Source organism: Lithobates pipiens, unplaced genomic scaffold (assembly GCF_037356315.1).
Source record: "Lithobates pipiens isolate NorthernLeopardFrog02 unplaced genomic scaffold, aLitPip1_a1.2 Scaffold_18, whole genome shotgun sequence".
NCBI lineage: Eukaryota > Metazoa > Chordata > Amphibia > Anura > Ranidae > Lithobates > Lithobates pipiens.
The window spans coordinates 224739198-224752290 of record NW_027507758.1 but is presented as its reverse complement, the minus strand read 5'-3'; the positions used below and the strand labels follow the sequence as shown (position 1 = coordinate 224752290).

At 43.3% G+C, this 13093-nt stretch overlaps 1 protein-coding gene across 4 annotated transcripts in view; it reads right to left on the bottom strand.

The window, feature by feature from the left end:
- The window catches only part of CUNH6orf118 (chromosome unknown C6orf118 homolog), a 203507-nt gene that overhangs the window by 44590 nt on the left and 145824 nt on the right, over positions 1-13093 (bottom strand). For 3 of the 4 annotated variants that reach the window (XM_077486634.1, XM_077486637.1, XM_077486636.1), the window contains one exon: positions 2866-3065. In XM_077486634.1, the coding sequence (XP_077342760.1) occupies positions 2866-3065 (200 nt within the window). The remainder of the gene's footprint in view (positions 1-2865; positions 3066-13093) is intronic. The other variant, XM_077486635.1, reaches the window with a different exon arrangement.

The following is a 13093-nucleotide window of genomic DNA, read 5'->3' as shown; positions in this document are numbered from 1 at the left end:
GGGGAGAGAGTCAGGGGGAAGCTTAGGGACCCCCCCTGAGAAGGGACACTGGAAGACATGCATGAATACACATTTTACATTCATGAAGATCTCTGCTCCTTGGAATGTTGAAGCCACGGCAGCCATCTTAAAATTCCTGGTAACTAATACTCCACACTAATAGCCATATTGGAAATGGGTAAATATATGTTTATCATCTATTTTATGTTCTCTTAAATATTGATGTTTTTGAATATTCTATTATTGAAATACTTCTCCCGAATCAATAACCGCCTTTTAGATTTTTCTCTAAATTAAAATTTTCATACATTTCTTTTTGCATAGATGCCAATTTTATTGACAAACAAATGTCTAATTTATTTCACATTGTTAACCACTTACTTACCTGCAGTATAGTAACGGTTGGATGTGTGAAATACAGACATTCTGTTTAATTGTCAATTATCAAAAGGTTATTGATTCTACCGAGAAATGATAATGGTGATAATTGTGTGGTGGTAAAAGGTACTACTACGCCCAGTTTGAGGGTGTTCCCAGAAATTGTCAAAATGATCAAGTAATGTAATCTGTATTTTAATATTTCATGTAAATATTTGTTTTCTGTCAACCAATAAATGTAGCTATTTTGTATGATCACTCGTCTCCGTGAATAAGTTTCACATATATAGACTGTGTCATATAGACTGATTCGGTATCTTAAAAATATCTTCGTTAAAAATTACTTAGGAAATATTGTGCAGGAAAATTCCTTAAAAAGCACAACAATGTACATGGCACAGCATGGAACATCATATCTGGAATATGAAATGTTGCGTTTGCATTATTGCCAGTACTGCAATCAAATCTTCCTCCCTGTGCTTTTCCTGTGCCTGGTGCGACCTCACAGAAATCTAGTCTGGATAAAACGTTTTTGAGACACCAGGAAGTTCTTCCCCTCCTCCTGCTGTTGCGCTTTCAGGTTGATCCGTCAAGTCTCTACAATCAAGATCTTCCACTCTCAGCCAACAACTTATTAAAATCACATGCCAATGCTGAAGTTTCAAAAATGCAGGCAAACTTTGCCTGAAAGACATCAGAGATAGAAGCAGAAGCTGCAGAAATTGCACTCAAGAAAGCAGTGATGGAATCAGAGGTAGAAGCAGAAGCTGCATGCAAGAAAGCAGATCCGGAAACAGAATGTATGCATCATATTCCTCACACTCTCTCCCAAACCTGCAGCTCCCAGGAACAGAAGCTGGTTCCCTCAACCAAGGTCAGAACATCATTCCTACCACCTCTCAAAACAATCTGCCTACTCATCCCTCAGTACACCAGGCTTTTGCACCACAGCAAACTGTAGATTCCACTATGCATATAATAGACAGCACATCTTACCATGGGTCTAGTCAAATACCTCCTACCAAGTACACTGTGACCAAACCAACACAGCAATCAGCTCTGAGCCAGTGTCAGGTATGAGCCCCTTTACACCATCATACCTCTCAAAGTCGTTCATTCTCAGCACACTTAATTTGTTCCGCATGCAGCTGTGCATCCAAAGTCTGAAACCTCAGACATATCACAGTTTGATAAATACATCCTTCACAAAGAGCCCACCAAGACAGGATCCACTAAGTTTGATCAAAAACCTAAAAACTACAGAGGCTGGAGATCCACAATCAGTGAACTAGATGTCACAACTACTGAAGAACTAGATCTGCACATCAGGTGGCTAGGTCCTCAATCCACTAAATATATCAAAAGACACAAAGTTGTTCACATTTAAAATCCTGCCACAGGTCTAAATGTCATCAGGCCAGAAGCTATTGAAGACGCTCTATTTAAAAGATTGCAAACCTTTCCAAAAATATCTGGCAGACACATTAAGTTTTAAGAGCTCAGTGACCATCTTTTGGAGCTTTAGACCTTAGATTGTAAGCTCCTTGAGGCCAGGGATCGATGTGAATACAAGATATGCAACACATTGTGGCACTAAATAAATGCCTGCAATGATAAAAATAAATAATATAGGGTTTATTTCAGAGTGGTTGAGCTATGACAAAAGATATGAGAGTAATACATGTACACTAAGCCCTTGTACACACGATCGGAGATTCCGACGGAATGTGTCCGATCGGAGCGTTTTGTCGGATATTCCGACTGTGTGTGGTCTGCATCGGACTGTTTCCGTCAGAATATCCGTCGGACCAAATTTTCCAACTTGCCGGAAATATTTTCCGACAAAATGCTCCGATCGGACATACTCCGATCATGTGTAGAGAATTCCGATCGGAAAAAGTGCCACGCATGCTCAGATCAAATTCCTACATCAAAGCTATTGGCTACTAGCCTGAACATAGTCCCATTGTAAAGAAATAACGTCATCACGTTCTGAACGATTGGATTTTCCGACAACTTCGTCCGACTGCGTGTATGCAATAGTTTCGGACAAGATCCGTCGGACAAAATCCGACGGACAGAATCCGACGGATTTGGTTGTCGGAATCTCCGACCGTGTGTACAAGGGCTAAGGCAGCTAAACAAATGCTCCATATTGCCCAGATTAAAAAGAGATACCTGTGATTAGTAAGCATCCCGGTAACTCCAACTGATGTCAGCTCTTCTAGACTGAAGAATTTAAAGGGTCATCGTCAACAGCATCCTCTTCAACTAATTAAATAACGTTGCACTGGGTTTATGTTAACATTACATGCATACTAACTGTCAATGTTTAATTTGTCTCAACAGTCTCCTACCCCAAAATCCAGTAGTGGCTGTGTAAGTTGCTAAATTTGTAGCTATACAACTGCTTTAGCAATCTCTGGAATAACCTGGCTGATAAAGGATATTGTATACATGAATTATCTATATTTGAACTTAAATTACCTGAACTTCTTTTATATATTGCTCTAAAGCCTCAGAATTCACCATATGAGTCATATTCTTTCTGATTTCATCCTCTAGAGCCTTCACTTCATGACATGTTTTCAAGATCCTACTTCTTTTTGAAACAAATGTTTCTTCTTCATTTGGAAGACAAAACTGCTTCTCTGATTTTTCTTCTTGTGAATCCAATGAAGAATCTGCTTAAAATATAACAAAACTAATTACAAAAAGGTAAACACAAATAAAAGATGCATTCAAACTGATAGTGTAAAAGCAATGCATTAATAGCAACTAATGTTACTCTGAGTGCAAAAGATTGAAGATGAGCTTCGGCATTCAATGAATTAATTTATATAATTATTATTATAATACAGGATTTCTATAGCACCAATGGTTTGTACAACGCTTTACTATTTAACAATTTGCCTACTGGGAACTTTTACCCCCTTCCAGTCCATGCCAATTTTCAGCTTTCAGTGCTGTCACACTTTGAATGACAATTGCGCACTCATGCTATACCGTACCATATGACACTCTTATAATTTTTTTACACAAATAGAGCTTTCTTTTGGTGTATTTTAATCACCACTAGTTTTTTTTTGTTAATTTGTTTTCTAAATAAACGAAAAAAGAATGAAAATTTGGTAAAGATAAAAAAGCTTTTCATTGTTTGTTATAAAATTATGCAAACAGCTAACTTTTCTCCTTCATTGATGTGTACTGATAGGCACTGATTGGCAGCACTGGTGGCCACTGTTGGGGCTGAACTGATAATCAGGACACTGTGCCCTGATTATCAGTGCAGATGTCCCTTTCACACAAGCCAGTTACCGTCTCTCTTCTCCTCACCTTGACAGCGCGAGGAATGCCGATAACCAGCTTGTGTTTACATCGTGAGCAGCTGTGATTGGACACAGCTGATCATGTGTGACTGGCCCTTTACCCTGATCTGTGATCAGCTGTGTCACAGCAATCAGACATATCACAGGGATCACAGAGCGTGCAGCGGACACGATCACAGGAGGACTCCATATGATGCCCTCCCAGAACGCCACCATGCTGTAGCCATCAATCGGCTATAGTGCGGTCAGGAAGTGGTAAAAGGGAGACAGTACAGTTACAAAATATAAAAAAAAGAATGGTCCTGCTTGTAAGAGCTTACGATCTAATAGCTGCAGACAAGTGGTACAAAAGGTAATAACTGTGAGGGATAAGCTGATGAAGGGATTACAAATCCAGTTGTTAGGTGAAGGTGGACAGATTAAGATATAGAGTTCCAGAGGAAGAGAGACTCTAAAAAATAGTCCAGGAGATTAGCATGGGAGGAGGAAACAAGAGAGCTAGAGAGCAGGTCATGGGAGGAACAGAGAGGTTTGGATAATATTTTGAGACGAGACTGGTGATGTAGCTCAGGGCAGAGTTGTAAATGGCTTGGTATGCTGTTATTAGTATTTTTCATTTAATTCCCTAGGAAATCAGAAGTCAGTGGAGGGAGTGGCAGAGGGGGGTGGTAGACACTGAGTGGTTGGTAAGGTAGATGAGTCTGCCAGCAGTATTTATGATAGACTGAAGGGGGGTTGAGGTGAGCCTAAGAGAAGGCCTAACCCAAACTCACACTCTTTTGTACTCCAATGAACTGCGGGCCAGGGTCATTCCATGCTCCACAGATCGCATAATGCCCGGCCTGCAGCTCATTGGTGTACAAAGGAGTGTGAGTTTGGAGTAATGGTTAGAAATGAATTTGGAGGACACCCAAGCTCTACTAAAGATTAACATAATTTAAATTTTAAGTATGTATTTTGTATTGCCTTCTTTATTAAGAACAATTGTGTACGATAGTAAATAAAATAAGTTTGCAAAGGCAAAAAATGCCATTATTTCTGTAAATTGCATCACAGCAGCCAAAGGTGTACATATGCTGCAGCAAGAATTAAGCCCCCTGGATTCTACTGCCTGACAATTTTAAGTAAATGGGGCCACTCAAGTGCTCTGTAATTGCATGCTTTTGCTGTGGGTCCAAGGTGTTAAAGCAGGTGGTGAGAAAGAAACACAACGCTGACTGCTTTAACCCCATATCTGCTGTACTGCACAAGATTACAGGCCACTTGCACAGTGGCCTTATTCACTTGAATGGCACATGCTTGGCAGGTGCTATACCCACCAACCAAGTCGGGGCATATAACTCTAGCTGTGGCAGGTGGTCTGTTTCCATCCAATCGTTCCATAGAGAATCGTGATCTGTGTCCATGTCTGATCTGCATCAATGGAGCAGACATGGACCTGTCAGGTCCCCCACTAAGCAGGTGATTGAGTCCACTCCATGTGAAAGAGGTCTTACCAGGAGCAACTGGTCCATTTTTTTTTCAAGCCACATGATTAGAGCCTGAGGCTCTAATTGTTTTGAAAAAGGCTGGGCTCGGGCACATAGCATTGCACCCCAAATCCATCTTTCGGCTTCTCCTCCTGGCCAATCAGGACAAATCAAGTTGGCCAGGAGGAGAAGCTGAGGTATCCATGGAGGGGGGGCAGACCTGGGGGGTCTTACTGTTTGTGTTTTTTTTTTAATTTACTTTTTACAATTTTTTTACAGTCATTTAATTTTTTTTTTTTTTTTTTGGGGGGGGGTCATTTGTGAGATATCAGAGGTCTAAACAGACCCCCATATCTATTTTTTTGAGCCAGAGAAAGGGACTGAAGATGGTCCCTTTTCTCTGCAGCACTTTACTTGAATGAATGAGAATCTGAATAGAGATTCCATTCATTCAGAAAATGACAGTCTGATACATTGTAACACTCGCGGTTACAATATATCAGCTGTCAGTGGGCACATAGCAGTGATCAGTAGTGATCGCTGTATGTGCCCTCTCTTCTACAGAGGGGAACTTAGTAAACACGTTTACTAAAGCCCCCCCCCCAAGCCCCAACTTCACCCCCACCCATACCGCTCCCCCTCCGTCCCCATGTGTGCAGGGAGAAGCTGCAGGTGGATGGAGGGGAAGGAGAGATGCTGCTTGTAGTGGCCATGGATTGGGGGTGCGGGGGCAGTTGGGGGGGCGATCTGACTGGCGGGGGGACACATCTGGACCCCTTCAAGCCCCATGTAACACCTGTAGCCGGCGACAGTGGAATAGGAGGGATGCCAGCTAATAATGGTGGCTGCAGGGAGTGGGTTTGCAGGGGGAGGGGGGGTAATCAATGCTGGGTGTGAAGAAGGCGGGTGAAGGGGATAGGAGACGAGAGTGGGGGGAAGTTTTAGATGGAGGGGTGTGGCGGAGGTGGAGAGGCAGAGGACAGGGAGGCGGTGGTGTGTGTGTGTGTGTGGTCCCATTAAGAGTTAATAACTCTGATCAGTGGGTTGTAATCCGCTGATCAGAGTTATAGAATTGTTCAGCAGAGTATGCTGAACAATTCTGATATAAGCTTATGGTCATTGAAGTGACCATAAGCTTATAGGAGAGGGAGAAATGAGGTCCGTACTCCATAATGACCTGGCCAACTGCAGGCACTTATGTACGTCTGTACGGAGTATGGACCTAGCAGTCAAAGGGTTAAAGGGGAAGTACAACCAGAGCTCATTTGGCTGTACTTCTCATGTGGATCACAGGAGTGAAGTTCATTCTGCACTCCTGTGACCCATTTTCAGCAGACAGCAGGCTGAAGCCCACTGTAGGCTGATATCACAGAGTTGTTCCAGGCTGGGGAAAGATTGCGACCATGTGGTCAGAATCCACTCAGAACCCTTGATCGGCACCTAGCTCAGCCTCTCAACTAGCCGCTGAGTGCCTGAGCAGCCGATCCTACCCCTTTTACAGCCCAGGGCTCAAGTGATCGTGGGGGAGGGGTGGGATGTGGGCCAAGAGGGCAAGCCCAACCCATGAAAAACGACTCCACATCATAATCCCCCCTCCACTAAATGATTTTGGCCAGTGCACAAAGCAAGGTCCATAAAAACATGGATGAGTAAGTTTGGGGTGGAGGAACTTGACTGGCCTGGACAGAGTCCTGACCTCAACACAACAGAACACCTTGGGATGAATTAGAGACCTTCTCGTCCAACATCAGTGCCTGACCCCACAAATGCACTTGAAAGAATGGTCAAACATTCCCATAGAGACACTCCTAAACCTTGTGGACAGCCTTCCCAGAAGAGTTGAAGCTGCAAACGGTGGGCCAAATGAATTTTGAACCCTACGGTCTAAGACTGGGATGCCAGTAAAATATATTGTAATTTGCTTGTGACACTGAGCATGTCTATGGGCTTAGGGCTGGCTCACACTACAGAGATTCAGAGAACATGTGTGAGGCTGCCTGCTGGCTAAGTGGGTAGCAATTCTGTCTTGCAGCCCTGGGGTTGCTGGTTCAATTCCCCAACATCCTAATGCTTGTGTCAAAGCCGATACACTCTCCCTGTGTGGGTTTCTCACTACAATCCAAAAACATGCTGGCAGTTTATTTGTCTCCTGTCAAAATAGTCTCTAATGTGAGAAAGTTCGTTTTGGTAGCTCATTGCAGCCAGGGACTGATCATGCCCAGGGACTTGGACATTTAAAATTGTAGAGTTTACACTGCACAGGTACATATGTTTAGAAAACTGTTGCTTTGTTTATGTGCATGCAAATGGCCTTCAATCTTTGATGCACATAGCCAAGGGCTAACATGGTTGCAAATAGTATTATGTGTTCCTACCCATCAGGTGCAATCACTTTAGACATACACGAAGAGACAGATTGAAAGATAATGGTGGGCGTTGTACTTCTATTGGGAGTGTGTCAGTGTGCTAACAATACAACCTACCTTATATAAAGGGCTGCAGTAGGGGGGTCATTTGGCCTAAGAAGGCCAGATTTTTTGCTGTGATTTGTGGGGGCGAAGGAATGAGATTGTGCCTATTGACAAACGCCCAACTAGGGGCTGTTTGTTTTCTGAAATTTTTGTGCATTTTTTCAATCAAAAGTGGGTTTATGTGGCCATGCTGTCAATGTTGTGTGTATTGTTCTTGTCTGTCCATACAAACGTGGTTTGGGAGCATGACCTTCTACTCTTTGATCTCATTGCTTAATCATGTACACAGAAATGAACATACTCACCAATTTATGTATGTATGTTAATTTGTGGGTTGGTGGCGGGTGTTATATTTTGAACATGTGGCTTTTTTAATATTATGTGGGAATGCTTTGTAAGAATGACTGTTAAGTATGTTTCTATAATCTTGCAGATAAAATGTGATGTGCTGCCCGTTATACACTGAAAGTAAAGCTGTGTCCACTCTAAGGTTTAGACAAATTTTAGATTGTAAGCCCCTATGAGCAGGGCCCTCAAAACTCAATTGCTAACTGTTTTGCTAAATGTAGCACCATATATCCTGTAGACATTTTTTTTGAAGCTAGTAACTGAATGTACTTAATTTTGTTTCTGCTGACAAATCATAAGTCAATTATTGAGCTTGTTTGTTGTTTTTTTTTTTTTTTTTCTCTTTTCTTTCTTGTTTTTAATTAGTTTTGGGGGTGGTGGTTTTAGGGAAGTGCAAGATCTTTTACATCTTAGGCTGCTTTCACACTGGAGGCACTTTACAGGTGCTAAAAATAGCATCTGTAAAGTGCCTCTCCTCTCACTCCAGTGTGAACTGGCCCTGACCCTATGCATTTTTTTGTGCGTTTTGCAGTTTTCAGACACACTCTACAGTCCATTTAACATGGTTTCCTATGGTACTAGTGTACATCTATGCGTTTTGTGGCCAGTGCGTTTTTGGAAATGGTCGGGGACTTTTTTTTCACGCAATTTGCGGGTAAAATATTTCAATGGAACTGCACCAGAAATGCAACTGTTGCATTTGTGATGTGATTTTTGATGTGTTTTGCAGGTTTTTTTTTTTACACTGTATATAGCTGGTTGCCAACCGGGGGGCCGGGAAGCCAGCTGCCGAGTCCTTAACCAATGAATCTTCAGCTGTCAGCGGCTTCTCCACTGAAAGTACAAAAAAAGCCAGCCAAAAAAAAAAAATAGAAAAAAAAAATGCATTGTGTCTCCCCCCTGGGTTCAGTATGGATTCAGAGGGGACCCCCAATGCTAAAATTTTACAAAAATAGCGTGGGGTCACCCCCCATTACCAGGCCCTTTGGGTCTGGTATGAATATTAAGGGGAACCCCCGCATCAAAATATAAAAAATTGCATGGAAGTCCCCCAAAATGCATACCAGGCCCTTCAGGTCTGAGGGAACCCTGCCCCAAAATGTAAAAAAAAGGCATGGAGGTCCCCCCAAAATCCATACCAGACCCTTATCCAAGCATGCAACCTTGCAGGCCATAGGAAAAGGTGGGAATGAGAGTGCAGCCCCTCCTGAACCATACCAGGCCACATGCCCTCAACACGGAGAGGGGGCTTTGGGCCCCCCAAAACACCTTGTCCCCATGTTGATGGGGACAAGGGCCTCATCCCCACAACCCTTGCCCGGGGGTCTGTGGGTGGGTTTATCGAATCTGGAAGCCCCCTTTAACAAGGGGACCCCCAGATCCCGGCCCCCCCACGTGAATGGGTATAGGGTACATTGTACACATTCACCAAAAAAAACAAAACGTAAAATTGACAAAAGACAATAGCCGGTTTTTGACAAATCCTTTAAAATAGCTCTTCTTTCTCAGCTTCTTCCTCGGGTCTTCTCCATCCCCCCCCGCATCTTCCTTTCTCCTCCGACGCTCCCGCCACCGATCTGCTATTAAAACAAACCACCTCTGACTATGTGGCCAGCCGATCTGTCTGCTTCCATAGCACCCATTGCATATATAACTATGGGGCAAAACCGCTGGATGACATCATCAGGAAACCCTGTCCCTTGTGGGGTAGGGTCTCGGCATCACGTCATCCGCCCCATCGCAGCATTGTTTTTTGGATGTTCAGCAGGAGTGGTGGAGGAAAAAGACTGGAGGAAGATGAAGAAGTGGAGGAAGATGGGAGGAAGAAGCGGGAGAAGAAGAAGCCAGAGGAAGAAGCGGGGGAAGAAGCAGGAGGAAGATGGAGGAAACCAAAGGAAGAAGTGGAGGAAGATGGAGAAGGACGGAGGAAGAAGCTGGAAGGAAATGGAGAAGACCAGAGGAAAAAGCGGGGGGGGGGGGGAGAAAGAAGAGCTATTTTACAATAAAGATATTGTCAAAAAACAGCTATTGTCTTTTGTCACATGGTACTGCAATTTTTTTTAAAACATTTTGGCGTAGAGTTGCCTTTAATATCCATACCAGACACGGAGAGCCTGGTATGGACTGGTGGGGGGAACCTACGTCTTTTTTTCTTTGATTTTAATTCTATATTGCTGGGAACTGGCAATACATTACAGCCGCAAGCAATTTTGAATGACATTTTTTCCTTTAGAAATGTCATTTTGCTGCGGTACAGTAATAAACACGGGAAAGATGGGCTACTTTACATGCATACTAAAGACACCCACCAGGCACAATATTTAAAGGAATTTTTCATTTTTATTGTTTCACTTTAAGCATTATTAAAATCACTACTCCCGAAAAAACGGGCACTTTAAAAAAATGTTTTCCAATTGTACACTTTTTATGGCAAAGAACTTGCATATAAGCCTTCAGTGAGAACTTTGTATTTTGCAGGTTCGAGCCACCTTGACTTCCACTATGTGATCTGACAGGCAGTTTTGCCCGCAATAGCGCTGCTTTCCATTTGCATTAGCGCTCAGTTTCTGAGAGTTGAAGTCTTACTTGGCCTTATTTGGGCTCTATTTTCTGGGACTACAGGATCATTTTCCAGCGCTATAGTAAATGACCCCCTATATAGTCTCAGCCTGGGAGCTGATTCAGCTGACTGAGGCTCCTCAGAAACAAAACTGTCCATGAGAACTAATGAGTTCCCAATTCAGAGGGAACTTCCTTTACAGGAGACACTGCAGGAACCCCAGAACTATTAGTTGATCAATAGGGACATAAATAACTGGTAACATTATAAGCTCCCAATGTGTTGTAGCTCCCCATGTTTAGCTCCATGTGAATGGAGATGGGCCAAACACCCCCCACATTTGGGTCGTGCCACAACGTTCGAACAACAAACCCTATTGAAGTCTATGGGACCCAAACTTGAAAAATCAAGACTCCATTTTGAAGGTTTATATGCAAGTTATTGGTCATAAAAAGGTATGGGGAGCCGGGTACTGCCCTGGGGACGTGTACCAATGCAAAAAACCTTTTAAAAAAGATTGTTTTTAAAGGAGCAGTGATTTTAATGATGCTTAACACTTTCATGATTAAGCCTATTTTTGACATTTGGTGTTTACAAGTTAAAATCCATATTTTTTGCTAGAAAATTACTTGGAACCCCCAAACATTATATATATTTTTTTAGCAGAGACTCTAGAGAATAAAACGCGATTGTTGCAATATTTTATGTCACATGGTATTTGCGCAGCAGTGTTTTAAACGCAACTTTTTGGGAAAAGGGACACTTTCATGAATTAAAAAAAAACGAAACAGTAAAATTAACAAAACTACGGTACCTAAAAATCTCAATAGTCGGTGCTTTAAAAAAAATTCCGGTTACCAGGTTAGAGTTACAGAGGAGGTCTAGTGCTAGAATTATTGCTCTCGCTCTGACGATCGCGGCGATACTTCACATGTGTGATTTGAACACCGTTTACATATGCAGGCGTGACTTCCGTATGCGTTTTCTTTGTTTCGAGAGCTCGCGGGGACGGCGGGCGCTTTAATTTATTTTTTTTCTTATTTATTTTAAAATTAATTAATTGTTTTAAAAAAAAAAAAAAATTTGATCACTTTCATTGCTGTCAGAAGGAATGTAAACATCCCTTGGGACAGTAATAGGTGCTGACAGGTACTCTTTATGGAGGGATCGGGGGTCTAAAAGATCCCCAATCCCTCCTTTACACTTCAAAGTATTCAGATTGCCGTTTTCGGCGACTCTGAATACTGTATATATTTTTAAATCCGGCGCCATTGGCAGCTGAGTAAATGGGAAGTGATGTCATGATGTTGCTTCCGTGTTTACTATCGGGTGACTGGAATAAAGCCGCTTACGGCTTCATTCCAGTTCCTCCCCAGCCGCCTGAGGCATCAGATTCACCATCGGTGTTCCCGATTGAATGGGAGCCCCGGTAAGAGCGACGGGAGGGGGGGGACGTCCCCTCCCGCTCCTCGGCATAACAGCCAAGTGGCTTTTAGCCACATCGGTTGTTATGGTTGGAAAGCCAATCGCCCGCTCTGAAAAACGGTACTGGGATGATGCCTGCAGGTGCGGGCATCATCCCGGTATAACCCCCAGAAGCCGAGTACGCACATCTGTGTACGCTCGGCGGCAAGGGGTTAAAGTGAAACATTGAAAAATGAAAAATTCCTTTAACCACTTGCTTACTGGGCACTTAAACCCCTCTCCTGCCCAGACCAATTTTCAGCTTTCAGCGCTGATGCACTTTGAATGACAATTGCGCGGGCATACAACACTGTACCCAAATGAAATTTTTATCATTTTTTTCCCACAAATAGAGCTTTCTTTTGGTGGTATTTAATTACAGCTGGGAGTTTTATTTTTTGCTAAACAAACAAAAAAAGATGCAAAATAAAAAAATCATGTTTAATAGTTTGTTATAAAATTTTGCAAACAGGTAATTTTTCTCCTTCATTGAAGTTCGCTGATGAGGCGGCACTGATAGGCTGCATTGGTGGGCACTGATAGGCTGCACTGGTGGGCACTGATAGGCTGCACTGGTGGGCACTGATAGGCATAGTTAAGGCGGCACTAATGGGCACAGATAAGGCAGTACTGATGGGCACAGATAAGGCGGCAAAGATGGGCACAGATAAGATGGCACGGATGGGTGGCATGGATGGGTGGCACTAAGGGGCACTGATAGGTACCACTGATAGATGGGACTGATGGGCACTGATAGATGGCACTGATAGGTGGCTCTGATAGGTGGCACTGCTGGGCACTGGTAGATTACACTGATGGGCACGGATATGTGGCACTGGGGTGCAGCACCGTTGTTGAGGCAGATTGTGGGCACTGATGGGTGGCACTGTGGGCACTGCTGGGTGGCACTATGGGCACTGCTGGGTGGCACTGACGGGGGCACTTATTTATTAATGAGGTGGCACTGGCAGGGGGCAGGTGGGCACTGGCAGGGGTGGTGATCGGCTCATTTTTTCTCCTCGCGCTGTCAGCGCGAGGAGGAATAATAGCCGATTACCGGCTCCGTTGTATCAC